General features: G+C 42.9%; 1 protein-coding gene across 1 annotated transcript in view; it reads right to left on the reverse strand.

Annotated features, from left to right (window-relative positions):
• Window positions 1-25,118, reverse strand: part of asic4b (acid-sensing (proton-gated) ion channel family member 4b) — a 28,977-nt gene extending 3,859 nt beyond the window's left edge. Inside the window, exons 1-2 of the mRNA XM_030782082.1 lie at window positions 24,531-25,118; window positions 288-432 (exon numbers count right to left, since the gene is read on the reverse strand). Coding sequence (XP_030637942.1) covers window positions 288-432; window positions 24,531-25,118 — 733 coding nt within the window. The remainder of the gene's footprint in view (window positions 1-287; window positions 433-24,530) is intronic.
• Window positions 25,119-25,762: the final 644 nt, after the last annotated feature.

Here is a 25,762-nt window from a genome sequence, read left to right on the forward strand (position 1 = left end):
AAATTAAGCCTGTGTGGGTTTGTTATGTTTTTTTTTTCTTTCTTTCTTTCTTTCTTTTTGCCTTTATTCCATTTCCCACCACGGACAAGTTTAATTGAAATATTTGGCAACAATATCTGGCATTTTGCCCTCTGCGCGCAAAAAAGTACAATTGATTTTTTTTTTTTTTTTCTCCCAATAACGGTCATTCATTTTTACAATGCTAAGGTTGGAACGAGGCGAGGCTCATTTGAATCTGTCTTCGCCCGCAGGAGTCTGGTTAGTAAAGATCTAGAAGTTTCCCTCACTGGTCTCTCTCCAGATGGGTAGATATTCATCTTGTTGAATGTCCAACATCATCTCCAGACCGTTTCCCATTCCGCGCTGCTTCGTCCGCCGGGCCGCTGTCTTGTTCCCGTTGAAGGTATAGCATTTCCCGTACCGGGTGTATACCTGGAGGGGAACACCGGGGAAAAAAAAAAAAGCCAAATGGTATCTCATTAGTGATGTTATTTGATCAATCCAGTAGGTGATTTGTTACGTTTTAACAGGGGGGATGGCCCAATGGGGGTGGGGATTGGCCCATTGGTCACTGACACTACTCTATAGAGTATATAGGGGGATGGCAGGTTAACAAAGGGAGACGCATTTTGGTCATTTTGCTCATAAGGGGGGGGGGTGGCGGCATCCCCCCTCCATCTCCCTACACATCGCCTAGTGATCAAAACATTTGATTTTCTCATCTCGCACTGCCTTGTTTTTCGCAGTGCCAAACAATGTTCGAGTCGTTTTCACGGAGAGCTTGAAACCCATTGCGTTTCGCTTCCCTCTCCCCTGGCCTGCTGGTACCCGCTGACAGCTGGGAGCCAGTGTAGTTACAGGGTAGAGCTAAAAAAATAGTTTTCTCCTCGCGTTATGTTGCTGTGTTTTTAATGATACAGCACAACTCACAGTGTAGAACAAATGCACTGGCTGGCTATGCATCATGCATGACGTGATACCCTGCTCGCTATGTACTACACGCGCACACACACACATACACACACATACAAGAACAAATACATAAACAAAGCACTAGAGACAGATTAACAAAGCTGAATTCATGTTGTCGTCTATGTGAGGTTTTCTTTTAACCAAGATGTGACTAAAAACACTGCAGCACTGTGCTGTAAAAATCTGTCATGTCTCCGAGATCATCCAGTATGACGTTTCACACCATGACAATCCATAATGAATGTGTGAATGCATCTCTGTTGTATTTCGTACATATGTTCATTTGGGCCACAGGTTCGTCTGTATCCAGAACTTCCATTTAAGGCCAGAACTCAACTACTAATTTTGTTCAGTTTATTTAAAAACGGGTGAGACAAGCTGAGCTGTGCTAAAAATGACCGCGTGTGTATCTCAGTGTCACAATCCCCCCATTAAAAACTTACCAGGAGGGGCCTCACGTCCCCCTTTACAAAAATCACTATGGCAACAGGAACAAAACACCCCCTTTAACTGCCCTCACGCATGACAGTCGTGGCAGAGGTACAAACCTAATTATGTCCGGGAACATTCTCTAAAACAGATGTGTAGTGAAGTGTGCATGCGCACGCACACACACACACACACACACACACACACACACACACACAGACACACACACACACACACAAAGGGCACGCCAATAATAAGCATTCTTTCAAAGTCACCACAATTCAATAAAAAAACAGAGCTGGGGAATTCACTAATTGTAAATATTTCAGCACAGACCTACGGCACTCCTACTTAACTCCGTTATGTTCATTTGAAAAAAACGATACTTTGAGTCTAGTTTGACGCTTTTGAAATTGTTGTGCTGTTTTACAACTTCACATTTCTCAAGACGCTGGAAAAAAAAAAAAAAATCATAGAAACTTTCTCAATCTGACCTTTCCTTCGTCACAGGAGAGCTGCTTGCCCAGTGCTTTTAAATTAGGAGTGTTCAGACATGCCCGCTTTTATTCAAGCTACTTGGCAAATTGACGCATTGCCAGATTTGGCCAATTTTTGACTCGGAAAAAAAAAGTTCAGCGGATTCGCTGAATTCATTCCCAGCGCTGTTCAAACTTTGACACTGGGTTTGACACACACCTGCAGCTTGTATCTGCTGTCTGAGAAATGGTGTTTCATGTAACAGAACCAACAATCATGTCCACTGACAGCAAACTTTAGATTATACAGAGTGATGAAAACAGAGTGAGGTTCTATTGACGTATCAGTCAAAAACTGTAGATTGTGGGCGTGGTTATAAATATATGGTAACGCTCTCTGTTTTATGATTTGAATTTGGAATTTGAATTATTCATTTGAAAATGATCGCTGCAATTCCACGGGTTCACCGCAGAGCAGGGCTTTGCGTTATTTAGCCATTTCATCCCTGTTAATAGAGATAGACAATATACATTTAAATAGACATTTAAAAAAAAAAAAAACAGTGCTTTTATATGTTTAGGTCTCATCCGAAACATTTTAAGCACTGTGTGCCATCTTAGTGCCACATATACCTCCTCTGATTTTTCCTTTTCGAACATTTTTTTTTTTAATATAAAATCTTACGGCAAATGATTTCGGTCCTGAGGCGGAAAGAGACCGGCCCTCGTTTCTTTACGACGTATGCGCAAGCGTTGACTTCCCTCTAGTGATACACGGTGCCAAATTACAGAGCAGGTACACAGCTGCACTCTTTCCCTCTCCAAAGGGAAAAACTCTTTTTTCTCGTTGCTTTACTGCCCGATTGATGAGCGTTTTACGACCCCTGTTAGCCGACTGTTCCGAGCCTGAAACAGGTCACGGGTCACGGTTTGATCTGCTGTTGAAGCGCTGGGCTCTCCTCAAGCTAACACGTGGGAGACTTTTCTATGACCGTCACCACACAATGTCTCAGCAACCCGCTCTTTTATTTTATGACTGCAGCGCAAACCGTCGTATATCATCCCCCCCCCCACAACATAATGCCCCCATTGACAAAGCATCATAAGAAAGAAATGCTTTTCAAGGTCAGTGTAAATATGCCATAGAGAGAGAAAAACGCTACCTTGTTTGTAGGCAGAGAGACAAACAGACAGACAGACAGACAGACAGATGGATAGATAGATAGATAGATAGATAGATAGATAGATAGATAGATAGATAGATAGATAGAAAGAAAAGGAAGTTCAAAGCCTTATACAGTCAGGTTTTTAATGGAAATGTCACATTGAACTATCATATTTCCTATTTTCCTCTTTAGTTCTCACACACGCCGCCTCTGGATATGATCTAAGAGGAGAAGACTCAGACACATCAGAGGAAAAACCAACACTGAGACAGACTGGATTAAAACCATAATTGCCAAAGCCTTGAGGACTCTGAAATCTTGGAGTGAGGATGTGGGATATTCGTTTCAGAGCTCTAACTTTATAAGCTGCTTTTTTCTCCCTACCCCTCCCCCGCCTGCCCCCCCCCCCCCCCCCAATCTCCTCTTCTCTCTCATTCAGTCTCAGTTTACTCCCTAGCTTCTCTCTTTGGGTGGCAGAGGAAGGAATGAGATGTGATATGAGGTTTATACTGATCCTGGAACAGAGTAGAGAGGCCACATATTACATTTGTGTTGGGAATCTGTCATCTCTTGGGCTGGAAGACTGATTAACAGTCTGCCAGCCTGAGTGTAACCCGTCGTCACATTAACCAAGCTGTTTTAATGTGTATGTGGTGGGTGTATGTCATAGCAGAAGGCAGAGAGCGTGTGTTTCTTTCCAAAAAAAATGCTGATTATGCATTTGGTGTTCGAATGAGAGAGAGAGTGAGAGAGAGAGAGAATGAGAGAGAGAGAGAGAGAGAGAGAGAGAGTGAGAGAGAGAGATAGAGAGAGAGAGAGAGAGAGAGAGAGAGAGAGAGGCTAATTCATTCTGACAGCAAACTTATGCGTGGTCCTTATTTGTGCCCGTGGCAGTGTGTCCTGCCTTCGCTGACTGATTTTCCCCTTGTTTTACCACGAGCACGGCACAGGCATGAATCAGCCACCGCGGCACGCAGATCACGCTACCTACGACATGCGACGCTACAGCGGGGTCGTAGCGTCGGTGCCCCGTGTGACGACACACAGGCCATGGCCAGAGGGAAGTGTACAGAGGGAGTGGACTTGGTATTTCAATCTGCCCCAGACAAACAAGGTCCAAAAAGTCACATTTTTGGACCCCACCCCCTCCATTTCTCACCTTCAATTCCACTCCCCGCCAGTAGGCGGGCTGCAGCGCTAGACTATATATCGCTATCTTCATAATTCAGTCAAATTATGTTTGTCGACTCTTAGCCTTTAACTGAATCCCCTACCTCCATAACCTGATGCTTAACTGAAAATTTAACAAATACTCACTCCCTAATGAAGTGTAGGCCTAAACCACAAGGTGTGAAAACAAGGTTAAGAAACATCAAACATTTCTTGTTTTTTGTTGTTGTTTTTTTTTGGCAAAACTGATTAGGAATACATGGTGAGGTCCCCTGGAGTCTGTTGAGAGAAAATAAAAACGTGTTCTAAAGGGGGGGAGAGAGAGGATGTGAGGGGTGTAGCAAGGTTGGAAGCTGATAGAAACTGGCATACAGGTCCCAGGAGGGATGCTGTCTCTGAATGTGTGTGTGTGTGTGTGTGGGTTTGTGTGTGCGCACACATCTGTGTGTGTAAGAGTGTGTGTGTGTGTGTGTTTGTGTGCACACGTCTTTGTGTGTGTGTGTGTGTGTGTGTGTGTGGGTGTGCGTGCATGTGCCTGCATGTGTGTATTTGTGTGTGTGTGTGTGTGTGTGTGTGTGCACATCTGTGTGTGCAAGAGTGTGTGTGTGTGTGTTTGTGCGCATGCGTTTGAGCTTGTGCGTCTGTGTTCACACTACCCAAGGGATGTTTCATGTGCCAGAGGGCCTGCTGTGGGCATTTTTGCTGTTCTTTTTTTTTGCCGTCAAGTACTCTGTATTTTAATTAATGCTCCACTTTCGTTAACACATCTCTGTGTTCTCACCGCTCTCAGTCTCTCGCTGTCATCACTCCTTCGTTTGTTTTACTTCGCTGCGGAGTATCTCCCCTCGGTTTGGGGGGTAAACAAGTTTAGCATTCTAAATAATTGTACCCGGCGATGTAATTCACCTACTCAGGAACATTTTGATAACAGTTTCGTTCGGGACTTTCCACTGTTATGCGTTTTTGACGTCATAATACATCGTGCAATTAATCACAAATGGTTCGGAATTTTTCCTATTATCAGCGCATAATTGTCGGGTGTAATTTGGACGGATTCTAAGGCTTCCTTCATACAACAGATAATTACGACTGCCGATCCTCGCTGAAGTGCTAAATGCGGTTACGTCCGTACTCGCCAAGGACGAGAGCGACAGCCGCATTAACTAGTCGCGCTCAAAGCAGGATGCAACCGCCAAAGCGGAGTCCGTTAATTTGCAATTAAGTTGGGCCGTGCGTGTTCTTACAACAACCGGAGTTAATCATGAGTAGATAATGGGTAGGCATCAACCGCGCGTCTCTGTCTCGCTGGCTTAGTCAGCCCACCCTGAGCCAAAGACGGGATTCTTTTTCAAGTCCTTGAGCAGTGGGGCAGTGGAGGAAGGGTAGGGGTGGTCGGATTTAACGGAAAACCGAACGGTGGCTTGGATGTGTTTTGATGCCCCCCTCCTCCCAAAACATACACGTGCGCGCACACACACACGCGCACACAGATAGATAGATAGAAATTTTGGTAATAATTGTTACTCTTAACAGCATACCACGAAACTTGCGTGCTAATGGAGAACCTGCCTTACTGTTTTAAAATCCATCTCTCTTCGGCTTTCATCTTGAATCAGTCTGTATAATTGCAGGATTAGCAGTGTAAATATTTGACTGAGAATTCTTTCATTAGCATTACTTCAAGGCCTTTAGTAGCAGTGGTATTTGTGATTCAAAATGTGCGCAAAATGTTAGTGTGTGTGTGTGTGTGTGTATGTGTGTGTGTGTGTGTGTGTGTCCACGCGTGCGTGCGCCCGCATATGTGTGTGTGTGTGCCTTATAGTTTATTTCATCTTGCAAAAACTGTGCAAAACCAGTGTACCATTACCATCTCAATTTAAACCCATACATGAAGTTATTTTCCCCGTTACAACGCCTCACGTCACATCCCCACCACAACCCCCCCATCCACCCCCCCCCCCCCCCCCCCCCATACACGCATTTTCACATATATACAAACTGAGTCCGAGGTTCACTGATCAAACGGCTGAAACTCATTTAATGAAAAGGTGGTTGAACACATTTCCAGTCCATGTTCCCCTGGCCTTCCCCAGACGCTGCTGATATGTTCTCCAAACGCATGGCTGAGTTTGAGTCAACAGCCAGAAATGTATTATTGACTGGAAAAACCCTGTGATCTTATTTACTTCATCACTCAACATCCATCTCCATCCTCCATCTCTCTCTCTCTCTTTCTGTTTCATACTCCCACACAGGCACATGCATAAATCTGCGTACCTATGGGCAGCTAAAAATATACCACGGAGAATAAAGTATTCTTAATGGAGTCATCCACTTTACCACTGGGAGTAAATGTTTCAGCCGTCTTTGTGTTTCCACACACCTGCGTTCCTCTAGCGTGTCTCCTCACTTTAAGCGTCTCAGGGGCCATCGTGCTTAAATGGTGTTTTATGGTAGCTCTTGTTGAGGCGTGATCTGTCTTTGCTGGTCTCACACGAGGCCTGGGGTCTACGGAGAACCGCGGTGATAGGGGTCAGTGAGAGTGCGCGTGTTGCTTAGACTATTTGGAGAATTCAGACGTTCTAAATGAATGATGCACGAATAGAGGAAGAACATGGGTGCCTTTCACCACGACGAAAAAAAAAAATATCGCGATGGAGACAGAAGTTTTGAAATATCTGTCGGCCTTTACACGCGCCATACACATACACGCACACGCACACGCAAACACATAGACAGACACACACACAGATGACAAGAGACAACATACATAAAGTCAAAACAAGGTCAAAGAACATGTATGCATCTGTGGTCCGTGTTCATTTTAGTGACCTGAGGAACAGACTCAGTATCCCACATACATAACCCTGCTGTATGTGTGAGTCCACAGGGGGTGTCAGCTAATTTAATAGAATGCCCCACGGATTCACTTCTCTGGGGACCCATTTTGTTTCATACTGGTCACGTGACAGGGACTCCATTGGGTGTGCAAAAAACACTAAGACCTCTCTGTACAAACACGTCAAATTTATAACCTGTGGGTTACATTATGCAAATGGAATTACCTTTTAATGTAGTAATTAGAGTGTGAAATCGTTCATAAAGTAGCATTATGGTGTCGTGACCGCGCTAACTGAAAGGGGGCTACATTATAATTTAATGAGCCAGTTGCTGTTGTCTCTTCGCCATGTTCGATTAAATACGGTTATGTCGTTATCGGTTAAGGAGAGGTTTAATGGGATATTACAAATGTTTGTTTGGAAACAGATAAACAGTCACTTTTATTTACCAACAAGACAGCTGTACAGTGAGATATACGAAATGTGGGTTGTACAAAATATGACTCACGGCTGTTTTGTAGTTTTTTTTGGGGGGGGGGGGGGGTGTTGGTTTGTGGTTTTGTAAAAGGACCTTTGCAAAGAATCATATTTCTTTCTTTAAAAGAATATTAAAGGTATACTTTGAATCCTTTTACACACACACTCACACACACGCGCGCACGGACACACACACACACACACACACACACGAGACTTTGGTTTTAGGTCAACGGTAACCCTCCTCTCCTGTCACTCTGATTCAGCGGACTGCCCGTCAATCACGGCTGTCCATCACTCAAAGCAAACGTAACGTTCATCTCTGAGGCGCGTTCGCGCCCCCCCTCGGGTCGCGCTTGACCCGGCCTCATCCTCTCGACCGCGTTCCGGAGCCTTGGGGAGAGACATGCACCCGCGTCGGCGCTCGGAGGCTCGGGCCGCATCCGTCTCATACTTCAAGACCTTTTTACCCATCGATTAATCAATGAGTGACATCACGTTAATAATGACTATGATTGATTTCCCGCGGTGAAGCCCAGACGTGCAGCGTCTCAGCGGCAGTTTACGTCCAACACAACCTAATGATTACCTTTACACCTCATTACGCCCCGCACTCCCACTCAGACCATCATAACGCTCGTGTTATACCCTGCTCTCTGATTGCTAGATGGGGCATATCATAATTAAACAATCAAGGTGGCTGAATCCCTTCCTGAGAGTAAAAGCAGTGCGCTGATTTTTATAAAAAGAAAGTTAACACGACAAAGAAAGTCGCGAACAAACCGATCCGAATGTAATGTCCTTTGAGCTTCAGAATCTGGGCAAAGTTGTCACTGGAAAAGACTGAGTGACGCAAACAGCCCGGCCGCCTGTGCCGCCACATTTTATTGGACGGGGGAGGGAGGGAGTTTGTTTGTCGCCTCTAACAACCAATCACCTTTTGAGCGTCTCCCTTTTCGTAGTCTTGGGCTTTTGGATGAAAGTAGCCCAGTTTACTATACCCCCCCAACTATCATGCGTCATATTCTTCTGGGAAAATGAATTCGTCCACTATCTGTTTTCTTTTTTCCCCCTAAAAGTTTTCTCATTAGAGCTTTTATCATTTTCACCGTGGCAGTGGGTTGGACTTAACAGAATGTACAAACTTTCCCGGGTGGATTGATCACGTCGGTGCAAGCTGACGGGAAACAATCAGCGTTGAATCAGGATTTATTTTAAGTACAGATAACCACATGAGTTATTCGCCCTACTATTACACAGAGTTCTACACCGCATTAAAATCACGTTCTATGTGATAATGGATAGACCGCACTACACTGGACTGCACTCTCCTACCAATTTACAAGATAAGCAACCAACATAACCAACAAACATTTGCTAATTAGCATGCGCTGAACTGAACATAGTAATTATGTCGGATTTGCGCTAGAATAGCCGCAGAATCCTGCCCACAAGCAAATGACCGTGTTTTGGATGAACATCTTCAAGCTAATGACTGTGCTCTGGTTAAAGTATATCACCGTAATAAGATCTGGAAAGCACCAATCTCAATAAAACTGCGGAGAAGCGCAAAACCACTGGCTTTCAAAAAAAACCAAAACAAAACAAAAAAAAAACGTTCATTCAGTCACGTTTAGATTGAATTTATATTTAACCGCGAAGTTTGACTTAGCGATGAAACCGTTCTGCTTGTCATGTAAATGGCTGAATGTGCTGAAATCCTTGGTTTTGACTCTGGTGCAGTATTTTATTTATTTATTTATTTTTAGACAGTGCTGTGTTTAAAATATCAAAGTCTTTAAATATCGTAGTAGTAATTAACAATCGCATTTCATTTTCAGGCAGTTAGTACTGAATTATTGTCTTTTGGTTTTTTGTTTTTTTTTCCCTTTTTGACGTTATTACGTGTCGTTGGGTGAGAGGAGGCCTTCGTAAGCCTCGGAGAGTTCTAGATTATCTCTGCCATTTGTTCCTACCAATGTTCTTCTTTTTTTCTTTATTTGTATCAGAACAGCCCATTTCCGGGGTGGGAAAAAAAAGCGATGATTTGCCGTGAACTTAACAGTGATTGTTAAGAAATTGTGCTTTTCAACTGTCACTTCACTCTTCATAAATGTGATATAACCACAATTTATCTTCCTCCACAAACAAGGACACCTGAGTGCATATTGGACACACACACACACACACACACGTGTATGGTTTTCTTCTATCGTTTCACACAGAGATACTGGAGTGCTCTTTTGTGTTGGGTCGACCATCGATCACAGATGGTCGGGATTCACTCAGCCGAGTCAAATGTGCACAGACGTAACATCTCAATCTCCGCATTTTACTCAGAACCTTTCCCTTGATTCTGACCTGACGGATGAAGTTTGACGAGAGAAGGCGAATATCAACCAAGAAAGAGACCCTCATGCTCAGGATGGCAGTGTAATCTGTTCTGAGGTCTTGCTGTTGCAGTCTCTCTGTATGTGTGTTCATATATACATACGTATGTGTGTTTGTGTGTGTGTGTGTGTGTGCACAAGTGTATGTTTGTGTGCTTCCATTTGCATGCGTCTGCGTGTACATGCACATGCGTGTGTGTGAGTGCGCGTGTGTGCCCGTGAGTGTGTGTGTGTGCGTGCGTGTGAGGATGCGTATGTGTGTTTCTATCTTTGGGAAGAGTGTTTTGAGTGAGCTCACATCTAGCTTTGGGCAAAATATCCAGGCACACGAGCTCACAGGCAGATGTTAGAATGAAGCTGTAGGGCTCTTATTCTGATATGTCTCAGCTGTGATGGAAATATTCACCAGAGATGCATCCAGTGAGAGAGAGAGCGGGAGAATGAGAGAGAGAGAGAGAGAGAGAGAGAGAGAGAGAGAGAGAGAGAGAGAGAGAGAGAGAGAATGAGAATAAGAGAGAGGGAGAGAACAGGAGGGTACTTTAGTCTCTGTGGTATATTTCTAGCTGTCCATAGACAAGATTTGAGTATGTGTATGTGTGTGTGTGCATCTGAAAGAGAGAGAGAGAGAGAAAGAGAGAGCGAGAGAGAGTGAAAGATCAGAATAAAGGAAAAAGCATTAAAGAAGAGGGAAGGATGTGGAGACACCTTTGTGATCTGTGTAAAATGAAATATAATGAAAAATGTGATTGAATGATTGAAGTGTTTGATGTCAAATTTTACAGTAGTGTTCAGGTGTAACACACGCATGCACACGCACACGCACACGCAGACACACAGAGAGAGAGAGAGAGAGGAGGGTACTTTAGTCTCTGTGGTATATTTCTAGCTGTCCATAGACAAGATTTGAGTATGTGTGTGTGTGTGTGTGTGTGCATCAGAGAGAGAGAGAAAGAGAGAGAGAGAAAGAGAGGTGTAGCATGGGATAGAAATAAAATATGACACACTGAGCCAGCCATCTGTCTAATAGTATTGTCATTTACCTACATGACCGTGGCCAGCCACAGAGCTTAAGCTGTCCACAGTGATGATCAATGAACTGGTTAATCCCTCTCAGTATCCTACCTGGAATTCTGTCGTTCCCCCAGATTTTCTGACATTATTTAAGCATGTGATGAGTGGCCGTCTGGAAGCTGTTATTTTGTCAGGAACGCATGAGGATTGGGCTCAGACGTCTAAGCCAACTGCTCATTCCACTCCACTAACTCAATTACAGTCTAGACTAACGTCCAACGATTTATTTATGACTAGTTTATAAAACAGAACGTTTTCAGTTAGCTTTGAGTCAGAAATAGTGATTCAAACAGTAAACACACAGACACACAAACACACACACACACAAAATCTGTGCTCAAAAAGGAACGGGGAAACGATTTGCCTCAACATCTGCGCGTTTCATTTTGAAAAACATCTGGGATAGAAAGGGAGGCCAAAAGTTTACCGCAAAAAAAAAAAAAAAAAAAAAAAAAAGAAGAAGAAGAAAGAAAACATCTTCAGGGTGTGGCTTAACAATGAACAGTGAGTCACAAGCTCTAACATTACCTTCGTTTCTTTAACATATTCATTTATTCAAATTTAAAATCAGTCGTGACAAAACGACAGACGTTTTACTGAACTCCACAGGTGGGATTAAATGCAATAAGCTCTAGGCTAAATGTAATGACATTGTCATTGATCAAATCATTACCTTTCCACGCCGCATTTCTCATTTGCAGAATAAGCAGCCGATGGTTTTTTTTTTTTCATATATACATATGATCAAGCATTTGTTCATTAACACACGCACTAACAGAGTACACGCGCAAACAGCAGCTTTACGTTAGACTGGACAATAATCCGTTGTCTAATAAATTCAGTTGGCTTATCAAATATCAGCTAACAAAAGGCTGTACATTAAACATGAGCGAATTCATCTCCAATACCAAAGAGAGGTGCGTCGTGACGACCGTACCAGACGGTTACATTCCGGGTGAATTCACATCCCTGGATGTAATTTCAAAGCAGGGCTCTGGCTTACACCTTTATCTGTTCTGTTTCCTCTTTCTCATTCTGTGGTTGGAAAGATGGCAAGAGGTTGTGTTTTTCTATGTGTTTTGGGTTTTTTTTTCTTTTGGTTACCCATGGGTCAGTTGTAACCAAGTGTCACAGAGTTCCAGCTACCTTCCCGTTACTCGTGACTCACAGCTAATGTAAGCCAACAAAACACTGAAAAAAAAAAAAAACAGACTGTCTGTTAGTCACTACAAAGGTGAAGGAAGCGTTTGGATTCTTTGATGTACAAACAGAGCACAGAACAGCAGAGGAACAACAACAACAACAAAAAACTAAGTTCGCTATGCTTCAGTTCAGATGCTAATATATGCTGTCGCCCCAAAGCCCCAAAAAAAAAAAAAAAAAAGGAAAAAGGAAAGATTTGTGAGCGGACGAGCAGTTTGCAGTAGGGACAGATGATGTGGCTGTGAATTTGTCACTATCGATGGAGTCAAACGTGTGAAAATGTCCCCACCCTGCTCTCTATGACCTCGGGATGATGAATTTGTGAAATTCTGTATGACAGGGCTTTATTTCATTTCTGTCATCCTTATTTTTTATTGATGTTTTTCCTCATATCTTGTTATTCTTAGTCCTCTTTCGTTTCCTCTTCTTCTTCTTCTTCTTCTTCTTCTGCTTCTTCTTCTCCTTCCTCTTCTTCTCTCTCCTTCTCTGTCTCTCTCTCTCTCTGCCCGGCAAGTGACCTCACACAGTAGTGTGTCTTTTCATATTTCTATCTCTCTCCTTTGTTTGGTAGTGGGTGTACAAGCTGGAGAGAGGGAAAAAGAGAGAGAGAGAGAGAGAGAGAGAGAGAGAAAGAGTGCATGTGTGTGTGTGTGAGAGTGTGCGTGTTTGTGTGTGTGTGTGTGTGGTCCTTTAACCTCTTAGATCAATGTACATCCACATCTCTCAGTTTCTGCTCTCATTTCATCAAGTTCCTGTTCCAAACAGTCGCGCTCTTATCGACTAAGGCCAAGGAGGTGAATGTGACTCAACCCCGGGGGGATGCAGCTCTGCCATTTCAGCTTCACCGGAATGCGTGCGTACACACACACACACACACACACACACACACACACAAACAGTGCCGTGGCTCCCTCTCAACAGCATAGCAACAAAGGGGACACAATAACACCCATCACGTCTCACACGCAATATGGGCTTCTCCGCCCATGCCCCTCTGCGGGGGGGACTGACCAATCGAGACATGACTCCGGTGCTCTGTCTGTGACATCACCAGGGCCAAAGGTCAAGGGTCATGTGAGATATCAGCAGTTCTGTCAGAACTGGAGATTGAAAGAAAGAGATACAGAGACAGATACAGAGAGAGAGAGAGAGAGAGAGAGAGATTCTCACAAACACAAGAAGATGTACGGATGAATAAAATGCCAATATAGCAGATATCTCATCAACGAACGGACTTTAGGAAATACAGAAGCAAATGTCGTCTGCTATCAAGTTGAAATACAGCCTTCCACAGCCTGTATTATCCGGAGGGCAGCTTCGAATCTGTGTCTCTCATAATCTGCCTTTCGGGGGGGGGGGGGGGGTGGACAAAGCAAAAAGCAATGTTTCTATGTAATTATGATGATGGCGATGGTAAGAGCACTTGAGGAAGCTGATGGACGGAAAAAAAAAAAAAAACACCATTATGGCATCTAAAACGGTGAGACGGTCCTGTTATCTGCTGTTTCCTTTTCAGATGGTAATCAAAAGAAAGAAATAGGGGAAAAGAGGAAGACAAAGACAGAGAGGTTGACAGAGGGGTTTTTTTTTTTCTCCCCCACCCCAGAATGAATAATGATGCCAAAGTATTCCTGTCTCAGCTCTTTTCAGTCGATTAATTAGTTTCAAGTAAAACAAACAGCAATGCAATTAGTCTGGACAGATTTAAGGAATGATTGGACCACTAGAGCGAAAAAACAAAAAAAAAAAAAAAGAGAGAGAGAGAGAGAACCTGAGTCTGAAAATATATTTCCCGCAGATATATAGAAATGTACCATATACATTGATGCAAGGGTTTTTGGGCAGTGCTGTGTTATCAATATGTAGTTCTGACTTTTAGTGATATAAGATGAAGGAGAAGGTATAACCATGCGTAATTTCTTCCAGACAAATTAGTAATTCATCCAAACTGACCATCAGCGACCGAAACTCGTAAAAGAAAGCTGGTCGTTCTCTGCAATCCCTAAATGGTTAGGATCCGTTTAGGGATATACTTTAGTTTTGAGGTAAAACTGCTTTACAATTATTAGTCACGCAAAGCGCGAGCAGTTTTTTTTTTTCTTTCATTTCAAATTTAGAAAACAAATAGACTGGTATAATAGTCAATATGTTTGCTCAGTGTGCTTGGTTTCATGCAGAATGTAATTAATTAGCAGTTTCTGATTAAATATACTCGGAATGTTTGAACACGCTTCGTCAAACAATCCAGCGGAGTTTTGTCTCGACATGCTTTCACACTTAATGTCCCCGTTCTTATGTTAGGCCCCGAGTTTGTTTGTTTGACTGACATCTGCCATTCCAGTAAACCCACAAAATGTCATAGACCTACATTTTCTTGATATTAAATGTTTGATACAAACGTGGAATGGTATGCAATTACAATCGTTGCCTCTGCGATAGGACCACATACTTGGAGTTCTAGGGAAAAAAAGAGAAAGAAATCTGACAGCGATTCATCCGACACAGAGTTGACAAGTAGCGCTATCACAACGTGTACGAAATGCTGTCTTTTGAATTGTGGTGTTCGGTTATTGCGGATCGTCATATCTGTTTACATTCTAATTAGTAAACGCTTCCGAATGTTAGGTGGGGAGGGGGGGGGCGCTATGATTGCTTTGATCTTACTGAATCATTCAGAGAGATCAGATGAGGTTTCGAATAAATCCACAGTCAGAGAAACAGTGGGAACATCGCTAAATTAAATCTGAACGTTCGGCCCAATGTTGCTCTGACATTTGCATGTTGCTGAGTAAGAGTAAACGAAGCGTTAATGCCAAGACAACTTCAAACGGCCGATTGATTTTCGCACGAGTCCGGAATATAATCTTTAAATCCTGTTACTATCCTTGGCTTGCCTTTGAAGTTGTAATGTGCAAAATCCACCGACCATCACTGCATTACAGTTTAACGGTGAGGAAATCTATGGGAAGAGGAATTAAGCCTAGTCCATCGCTTACGTTTTTACCCCACCACCGCGAATGAGACTCCGGCGGAAACTTTCCTCATATGTATTCAATGGCTCATAAAAAAAAGGTTTTAAAAAAACATATTTTTGTACAGTATAATTCTGGTTAATCTCCTCTCTATTTCACGAAACCCGGCCAGAGGATGATAGTGGCAATATTTTGTAAAATCTCCAATAAAAAATGTTTTTTTCTGATGCAGCGCCTAGATATGAATGAAGCAGGCCTAGAAAGCATTGTGTCTAAGAAATGAATTCAGTAAGTTGAGGCAACTACAGCAAGCAAGCGGCCATTCAGTTTATTGTATTAGCGGACCTCTCTTATCGAGAAACGCTACAAGGGTTTCAGGTTGCGTTAAATGGGTTCCTCTGCTTGCATTCATCCTCAAAATTGTAAGCATAGGGTTTCATGTTGATTTTTTCCCTTTTTTGGGTGTAACTTAAATATTGCTTGTCTAGTAGCAAATCTCTCTCTCTCCCTCCCTCCCTGGATCCCGTTTTATGAGAATTAGGTTTACAGATAACTCTCTGTGTTTAATAACCCCAGCTGGGCGGTGTTACCTGATTGTAGCCGGGAACACGAGCCGTGGAACACAATTAGCCGTTTTCCCCTAGGGCAGGTATGTCAGCCCAGGCAGGGTCGCCCTTTCCCTCAGTGCCCAGAGGTAGTCACTGACTGTCAGAGGCTTTTGTAGTTACGGTCGGAGTGAACGTCACTTTCCTCCAAAAGCGTTACGTTACTTGATGTTACCGCGAAAACTCGTTGTGACAAGCTAAGAAAAAAAAATCGGCGGTTTGTTTGACGCAGGTTGGAAGAAGGCTCTGCTAACCTCGCTTACGTTGGCTGAGATGTCAACACGGTGAGGATGAAATTTACTGGATTGCTGGACATTCAGAGAAAATTCGAAAAAAAACCAGGAGGGGAAGAAAAGGAGACGGAGGCATAAATAGCCTGCCGTTTCAAGTGCTTCTCTTCTGGTAACCCGTAGATATTGGCCCACAGGAGTCTGATGAAGAAACCCACAGAGAACCAACTTCATGACCCGGGCTCTGTGTTTGCAGGAGCTGCAGCTCAGCTTGGTCCTGCTGTGTTTTACTGTATTGATCCTGAACAACCTTGTTTTTCAGCTGAAAGCATCTGACTCCTCACCCTTCTGTTTTTCGAACATTTTTGCATGAATGTTTTTCCAAACAGTGTAACATATAACAATTCCAACACTTTGCAGGACAATCTTATGAAACTATATATAAAGTTTTGTTTTTGTTTTTTTTTGGTTTTTTCCTCATTTCCTCACTCTCTGTAGTTAGGTCACATCATAGCCCTAATCTTACAGTTTGTGAGATATTTCAGAGTGATATTTTCTTAATTGTTTACGTTGACAGTTGTGCCCCTGTTTTAATCTGTCAGGGTTAATGACCAGTGTGAGGATATTATGAATTACACCTCCAACACTGAAGCATTAACCAATGCTTTTATCCTGACTAATTCTGAGTAATATCAAATAACAGCGATAGACAGATTACCAAAAATGACTTTAGTGAAGCAGGTTCATGAGAGATACAGGGGCAGACAGAGAGAGACAGGAGGCTGAAGTCGGATCCATTGTGAACATTTGACACCCACCGGTGCACACATGCAAACATACACACACACACACACACACACACACACACACTCCAGGGCTGAGCTGCATTAGGGAGTGCTGTATTTTGAATGAGGGAGGTCTCGGCTGGAGGCTGAAGGCCCTCAGCGTGTATAAGTGGCCTCTTCCTGTGAGTGCAGGAGACCGTCCGGAATCTTATTCCCGCTCCTTCCTAAAGAACACTGAAATCTGGGTCAGAACCCCAACTGAACTCAATTCACCAGCACCAAACCGCACAGGCCCCAATGATGAGTCCTCCGTTCCGCCCGACCACGACAACAACAACAACCCAAAAAAAAAAGAATAAAAAAAAAAAAAAAAACACATCACCCGAGGCCTTTCAAGCACCTGCTGAGCCAATCAGACGTTAGGACTGCAAGTTCCACGCCGAAATTCAGAACCCCCATCATCCCTCAGCTTTCAAACACATCTCAACACACACTGGGTTTGTTTGGGAATGTGCTGTGTGGTACGCACACTATAGAAAATCCCCCGTGAATAGCAGTCTTGCAATCCAAGCCCAGACCCCCCCCCCCCCCCCCCCGCGGTGTAGATTTTGATTGGGAAATGATTTATATTCATCATTTGCACACACAGACAAAAAAAAAAAAGATATGAAATATCAAATATTAGACATTAGATTCCCTGCTTTCTGTCTTGTTAAATATACTCGCTCATTCTGCGTTGTTGCTGCCAAATACTTACACGGACGTATGGGACAGGGTTAAGACAATTACCCTGTGAGATGTGATTGCCACTTTTGTTTTTAGAAGTCTGTGAGACATCTTAATTTACAGATTCCAGAGGAGCTGAAAGAACATAAAACACAAGTTCTCTTGTTGTTTTTTGTTTGTTTGTTTGTTTTTTAATCTGTTAATCTGCGTAATCTGCTTTAAAAGTAATGAAACTACATTTTAACTGTGTTTATGATCAATCTTAATCACATGAGTATGTATCTGTAGTTGTTAATACTATGAATAGGCAAATTCCCCAGTGCCATGACACTCTAGTGCAGGGGTGGGCAAATCCGGTCCTGGAGGGCCATGGTCCTGCTGTTTTTCTTGTCAGCTAACTAAATACAATCTGTGATTGGCTGAAGAGCGTGCACACCTGTTGGCAAGGTGAAAATCAACAGGTAACTAAGAGGTGAAAACAAAAACCCGGCAGGTCACTGGCCCTCCAGGACCGGATTTGCCCACCCCTGCTCTAGTGGAATCTAACGCCAAGGAAAGACATGCAGAAAACTGGCTTTTCTTCACAGCCGATCAGAGGAGTCAAAGCAAACCCAGAAAACTGAACTTTTCATGCACAGACAGTACAACATAGACTATGGAGTCTCCCAAAACAGGTTATTCATCACAGTTAAGATTCCTGCAGGACATGTGGATGAAAGGACCCATGGATGGATGGATAGATGGATGGATGGATGAATAGATGGATGAGTATCTGCATCACACTATCATTCACTAAGTTGGTGTTGAGGATGGTTATAAATCTGAAATATTTCCTATGTGTTCTATGAAATATTTAGTTTTGAAGACACATTTCTCAAAGACAGAGCTCATTAAAGAATCTCCTAAAATGTTTTTTTTTTTTTTTCTCTTTCTTCTGAGAAAGTTTTTTCTATACCGTTGGCACAAGTGAGGGAAAAATTGGAAAGCAGAGAGATTGTAACTTTGTTTAGCAGTTTTTTTGGGCTTCGCGGATACAGAGAAGGGGAAGACGACAAGATCCTGTCACGTCGAGAAGACGTTTTTTTTAGAGATGCATTTTTAATTTGTGTATAGCCGGGAGCACATTTAGACAGAAGACTTTTAAATGTGGCATTTACACTCCAATCCCCTGTTCCGGAAGTCAAACAGAAATCCTATTAGCATTTTAGAAATGACAAGCACATCACGCACAAATACACTACGGCGCATGCGCTCTCTCTCTCTCTCACACACACACACACACACACAAACATAAGTGCTCACACTTGTAACCAAGCATTTTCACCCTATGAGAGGGTAGTAATCTGCGTGTACCTGTTAAGGTGGACATTGACTCTATGTGGGGGAAAACGCTTTGAAGCGAGAACTGAATTCACAGGCTACCTTAGGACCACAGGATTCCAATCAATTCATTTCTCTATATAATGATAAGGTCTTCCTAAATACCGATTGGTCAAGCTGTCACTATGAAGACAAACCCGTCAGGTGTATTAATAGGAAACAGCTAACTTCTGTTTATTGCACACGAACTTAATGTTTCATTTAAACATTTGAGCCAGTTAATCTAAAGATACTTTCAGATCTAACCTAAAGGAAATCCTAGTGTAGCTTATAGTGTCCTACTTAACATGGAATCAGTGATCACTCTAGTTGGAGATTAAGCTACATTAGCTGACATTTACTACTGAATGCGCAATTTGTGTGGTAGGACTGTGGTCTTTGAGCCCAGTGTCTGTTTTCCAATTGGATTAATTCTATTGCGAGAAATTTTCTAGAGCCCCCTCTAATGTACATTACAGTGGTGCGTAAACGTTCGCGCTTGTAGAAAGGTACAGTTTGTGTTAGCGATGGCTACCTCCTTTTTGCTAATGCTTATCCAGACGTATTAGTTAAGATAAAAGTCTCTTTGTGTGTCAAGGCCTGACAGTATGGATGGGAGGTTGTCTCTTTGTGTCTAAAGACCTGACATTATTTGTCATCTGCTACTTGTGCTAACCTTCGCTCATTTCTGTCTTGAGTTAGCTATCCTAACACGCACTGTTCGAAGTGTAGTCTGTGGAGTCTGAGTTGGTTTACGGTCTGAAGAGTGTGTCTGACTTTCTGATACCTCCTCACTCAGCTTAAGTTATTTGTGATTCCACTTTAATGGCTTATTGAGCCGCTGCAGGCGCGAGAGAAGAAGGTCATGGTGTTGATGGTGCAACCTCCTCTTTAGCATACATTAAAGAGAGAGAGAGAGAGAGAGAGAGAGAGAGAGAAGGGGAGGGGGGTTTGGAGGAATTATGTAGGAAGGGAACCCTTGCAAGTGGGCACTGCTGTTACTGTCAGTCATTTGTCAGCGACACCAGAATATTAATGAAATTTTCAAACGGGCATTTTATTCCACCGCACCGCTATGCTCTCTTAGCACCACAGAAACTCGCGAAACAGCAGTAGCGTTGCGCTAGCTCTACGTGTCGTAACATTTCTGTCAAGGATACTTTTTTTTTTCCCCTTATTTTCTTTTCTTTCTTTTTTTTTTCGAACGTATGAGGATACATATTAAGCAGCGTTTAGCTGATGTTCTGATGCCTCTGATCAGAACTGTAGCCAGGCACAAAGCCATCACTAGTCTTGTAAATTCATGGTGACTCAGAGGATGGAAATAAGGATGAGAACTTGGGCAGAGACGGGTTCTGATTAACTGTTCCACTAAATCAAAGACTCCACACAGAGAGAGAGAGAGAGAGAGAGAGAGAGAGAGAGAGAGTCTATTTCCTCCCAACATCTGAAACTGTTTCCTTTTGAGGAGGCAGGGATGTGGAAATGACTCATAAGATGTTTAATTATGTGGTCAGTCCTGAGTCAAGGCTAAAGGTTTGAGTTACAGTTAATGGATGCGAGGATGTCTGTATTAGCACCAAGCCAGTTCCACAGTATTACTTTGAGTGGAGACCAGTTTCTAGCTGTTTAGCGAACTCAATGAAGGACTTAAGTTTTGGTGCCATCTCACCCATGTTTTAAGGCTGAGTCACTTGCGGTAGTAGTGACAAAATTGTGTGAGCTATCAGAGTGTGTCTGAAAAAAAAAAAAAAATCCAACATATCTTTTGTTTGTTTGTTTGTGGATCCTCTGCTGTAGAGATATCAAGGATCATTTTTGTGGGTGAGAGAGTGTCTGTAAATTTTTGTGTGTGTATTTGAGTCTGTGTGTTCAAGGCCAACCACTTAGCAACAACTGAGAAAAACAATTTTCCAGGTAAGACAATCAGTGATCTTCATGGTCTCCTTTCTGCCCCCTCCTCTCTCTCTCTCTCTCTCTCTGTCTCCCTCTCTCTGTCTTTATATATATATATATATATATATATATATATAAAGACACAGAGAGGGAGACAGAGAGAGAGAGAGAGAGATAGTTGACAGCGTTTTTAGTAAGTTAGAAGATGTCTTGGTGGCATAACTGCTGACTACTTGACAGTGACTGCTTAAAAACCAGACCATGCGAGCGGGGACTCTTCCATCCATTATCGGTTTAGCTAACGGAGTGCTCTGATTAATGTTTTACAAGAGTTTCACTAATTTATGCAGCTTCGTGGTGGAAAATCAAACACGTAGAAATCGTTAACCGCATGCCAAAAGAACCTTTGGCTCTGTTAGAGCTGATCCATGTTTCGAATTGCTGTCGACCTCCAGCGTATAGTTTGTTTGTCCTCCAAGGTTGTGGTCATTGTCTAAATTTAAACATTCATTCGTTTCCCGAACAAGAAATGCTTCAGCTGCTTTGAACACTCTCTTGAAGTTTCAAATTTAAATTTGCCAGATAGTGTTGTTTTTATTGTCTCCTTTCGTTGGAGAACAGATTACAATTGGAACGTCCAACTCTACAAGATAGCCCAAAAAGTCTTATTTGAATGTAGTTTAGACTAATGCATCGTTCTTTTCTTTCATTTAGCAATAAATGTACTGTCATGTAACCTACTGCTTTACGGTTTGATGAAAGAAAAATCAAAATGAAATTTCCAACTTTAGACCTCAAATACAAACTGATTAATGACTATTCGCTCTTGATGAACTTGTATTAAAATATTTTAGCTTTGTTGACTGCACATTGACTACCAGAAGGTATAGTAGTTAGGAAGGACGGAAACTGAGATAAATGAACCGGTTGTATTCTCTGCAACAAACTGTGGCAGGATTAATTTAGTAGTGACCAAAAGAGTCTCTATGCTACTGGACAGGGTAACAGGCTGCGAGAGGCCTGCCTGGAATTTCCTTATCACCTTTCCTCTGTGGGCACTGATCTTGAAGAGCAAAGATAAAGGAAAGCAATATAGTGTCCCCCCCCCCCCCCCCAAACCCATATTCAATATTGTTCCGACTACCCTTTATTTCCACCGCGTACCATTTACCGGTGATGTGTCACGACGATGGAACCGGGACTATTTTGTACCTTTCAAGTGGATCGAAAACCAGCGACAAACGTACACCCCAAGGGAAACAAATTATTCACAAGACCTTCCACCTTCGCTGACACACGCTATCATATATTTGTCATTTGAACATTGTTTTGGGGGGGTTTTTTTCGACGTAGTTCATGAAAATTAATTTGTCATCGCAGCGCACAATGTCATTTTATCTATTGTGTTCACACTCTAAAATAAATGATTCGACCATTGTACGGATCCTTGGTGTCGCACAATGGAACACATTTAAGAAAATTAGTTGTCCTTGGCCAACTCAATAGACAAATAACTCTCCATTCTGATCATGTACCAATAAATCTCTTTCAGACACGCGCTTTTGTGGATACGGGGAATAATAAGACAATATAGAACGAATCCATTACTGATAAGGTTTTATGGACTTCTGCTGAATGGAACACTGGGCTGCAAAAGATCGAAACACAGTTAAAATGACCGAATATCTCAAAGTCATATTCTTTTGGGGTTCGCCACAGAAAGGGAACATGAACTGAATCAGAATAAGAAATTACAAGCCACACGTTCACTCACACACACACGCACGCGCGCGCACACGCTCAGAAAAACACAGGTACACGTATGCACCCTTGTGCAGAAATCATTTTTGTCCTTCCTAGACACATATATCTGAGGTGCAGAATTTGAGCAGGTTACTTCAGTGTTGTATGATCCCAGCCAAGTATATATAGATGTAGACTTGTGGAAATCAAAGAGCTTTCTGTTTTAATGGATACAGGGAAAGTTCACCTGAGAGAGAAGGAGAGAGGTAGAGAGAGAGAGAGAGAGAGAGAGAGAAGTAGAGAGTTCTTATTCATTCATGAGAGGCAGAGGAAGATGAGTGAGAGAGAGAGAGAGAGAGAGAGAGGGTGGAAATTAATGGAGAAAGAGTGCATGTATAAAGATGGTCAGAGACGGAGAGAGGGGGGGGGGGGTTGTTAACAGTGCTCCTACATTTTAGATGAAGTTACATTACTTCTCTTGTAAAGTAGCCACTCGGTTTTTTTTAATCATTCTGAATTAAGACATCGTTATTTTTTAAGCATTACTGGAGAGATTAAACATTTAAAAAATGGAAAAAAAGAAAAATCAAGATTTTTCACTGAACAGTTATTTTAAAATAACTCTACCCTGCCTTTGGTAAACCCATTTTTCATATTCGTTGAAATTTATTTTGCTCTCAACCAATCAGCAGTTGACAGGGAGAGCAGTCTGACATGTGTTTAGGAATCATCATTCAACAGTCAGAAGCTGTTTTTCGTCTCTGTGTGTTCACAGGTAACATCAGTATTCACAAACTCACTGAAAATTAATGACTGGCAATTACTCAGCAAGAAAGTAACAACTTACTAAAACTAAGCTTACCAAACATAGTTCATTCTCCTAAAACATGTATATTTCTAAACACAACACTAAACCCTAATATATATATATATATATATATATATATATATATATATATATATATATTTATATATACACAGATACATATGTGTGTATATACAGACATACACACACACACACACACACATATAAATATATATATAAAAAGACTCCAGACTCTATAATGATGTCCTCTCTCTTTCTTTTTTCTTTTTTTCTTTCTTTTTGCTTTTTTTTTTTTGGGGTACATTTTTTGGTGCATTAAAAAGAGCACTGCACCGCCCTGTCTCCCCCCAGTTTTTAAAAAAAAAAAAAAAAAGTTTGGAGGAGAGGGTTTGAAAAGACTGAGTTTATGCGCAACGTGTTCATCTGGCTAATGCAGGAATCATGTCTCATGTCCATCCTCTGAATATTTCATTTCTGCTGTGGCCAAAGTAAGCATCCACTGCTCAAGAGGGAATGTTGACTGCAAGAAAAAGATCAAGAGGTGAAAATACGAAGGACAGCAAAAGAAAGAAAAAAAAAGTTTAAAGGAGTTTAAAGATAAAACAAGAGAAAAGAGAGAGGGGAACAGTGAGTACAGAACGGATAGTTATTTTCTTGTTGGTTTTTTTTTTTTCACAGATGCGGTGATGTGTTTTTCTGCCCATTTGGGACCAATTTAATTCTTCGCTGGTTTTCTGGCAGACAAAAAAGAAAAAGTTCACAGCTCTTGAAAATGGTCATTCACAGAGATAAGAAAGTTCAGCTGGACATTTTGTAAAAAAGGTTTCTGAAAAGTATTGTCTGTGGGATTATAGTTGTAACAAAGCAATTACAGCCAGCCAATCGGTGGCATCACAGACATTCATCTCCCAGCCAATCACGGCCGTGCATGGGCTCTGCCTAATACAAGGTAGAATTTTCTAACCAATCAAGTCCTCTGACCAATCACAGACTGGCCAACTCCCAGCCAATCTCTTATGCAGATCTCCTCTAGTTATTCACAGAACCGAGATTACCTTTGCCAATGACAAACGCGTGATTACCAGCTGGTCGCACATGCCCGGTTATCAACGAGGTCATAATGCCCATTAAAACAATCAACCAGTCAGAGTTTCTTTCTTCTTTGCCCCCCCACCCCCCACCCCGAGTACTCACCACACTGAAGTCTTGGGCGGAGCAGTTCTGTCCACTGAAGTTGCAGCTCTTCAGCATGTGTTCCAGCTGGTGACCGGTGCGGTTGAAGATATCCTGCATGTCGGGGGGAGGGTACTCCAGGTCGCCAGGCCGGTGTCCAGCTCGGTTCTTGGGCGGCAGTCCGGTGAGGTTGGCCAGGTGGTAGATGTCGGCGTCGGTGAGGGCGGAGAAACGGAAGCGGTTGATGTTGCAGACGGTGACGGCGGGAAACACCATCTCGCGACTGGCCTCCTCGCCCAACGCCGCCACATGGGGGTGCTCCAGGTAAGCCGCCGCGCTCTTGGCCGCCTGGTACAGGAAGAGCGCCAGCGAGGCCAGCAAGGCCAACGCCCACAGGCTTTGCCGCGCCCCTCCGCCACGCCCCGGCCCGAACACATGGTCCAGCCCGTGCAGGGACGAGGAGCCGGCGAAGGCCGCCAGGTTGGCCACGCCCCCAGCCCGGGCGCAGCCGTCCTCCAGGATGCCGGACCCACCTCCCTCCGGACGGGCGGCCGTCTTGGTCTCGTCCTCCTCGGAAAACTTGATCTTGCAGACGAACTCGATGGGCATGTGGGTCGCCAGGTCTGCGTTTGGAGAACCTGTCCCGGAAGGCTCCAGAAGATCTCTTTCGTCTCCGCAGCGTCCAAGTAGTTCAGCGTCCAATTAGTTCCGCTTTTGTAGAGCCAATCTTTCCCTTTTTTTTTTTTTAAATCTGTATTTTAACGCTCGCTTTAATTGTGCTTTTTGTTCTCACACCCACACACCCTTACTCTCAGTCTCATTAACCTTCGTATCTCTTGTTCCCTGCCTGTCTTTTTGCTGTTCTCTTAAAGCTGATCCTTCTCCACTTCTGCTGTTCCTTTTCCCTCTCGGTGCTGCTGCTGCTGATCTTTTTTTTTTTTTATTCTTACCTTGTTCACACTTTAAGATTTTTAATCCCTCACCTTGATTTTTCCGGAACACTTCCTTCTCCTCTCTCTCTCTCCTGTAATTGCATCTTTCCTCTCTCTGGACGCTCTCACTTTTGTTATCTTCTTCTTAAGACCCGGTGATCCCCCCCCCCCCAAATAGTTTTCTCTCTTTTCTTTCTTTTCTCTCAGGTCTTCTCTCGTCTCCACTCGACACTCCTCTTTCTCTCCCTCTTTCACTCAACTCTCCTCCAAACTGTAGCTTGTAGCTCTTGTAAGCAGAGAATGATGTAGAGAGAGAGAGAG

The sequence above is a fragment of the Chanos chanos genome, chromosome 8, assembly GCF_902362185.1.
Source record: "Chanos chanos chromosome 8, fChaCha1.1, whole genome shotgun sequence".
Taxonomy (NCBI): domain Eukaryota; kingdom Metazoa; phylum Chordata; class Actinopteri; order Gonorynchiformes; family Chanidae; genus Chanos; species Chanos chanos.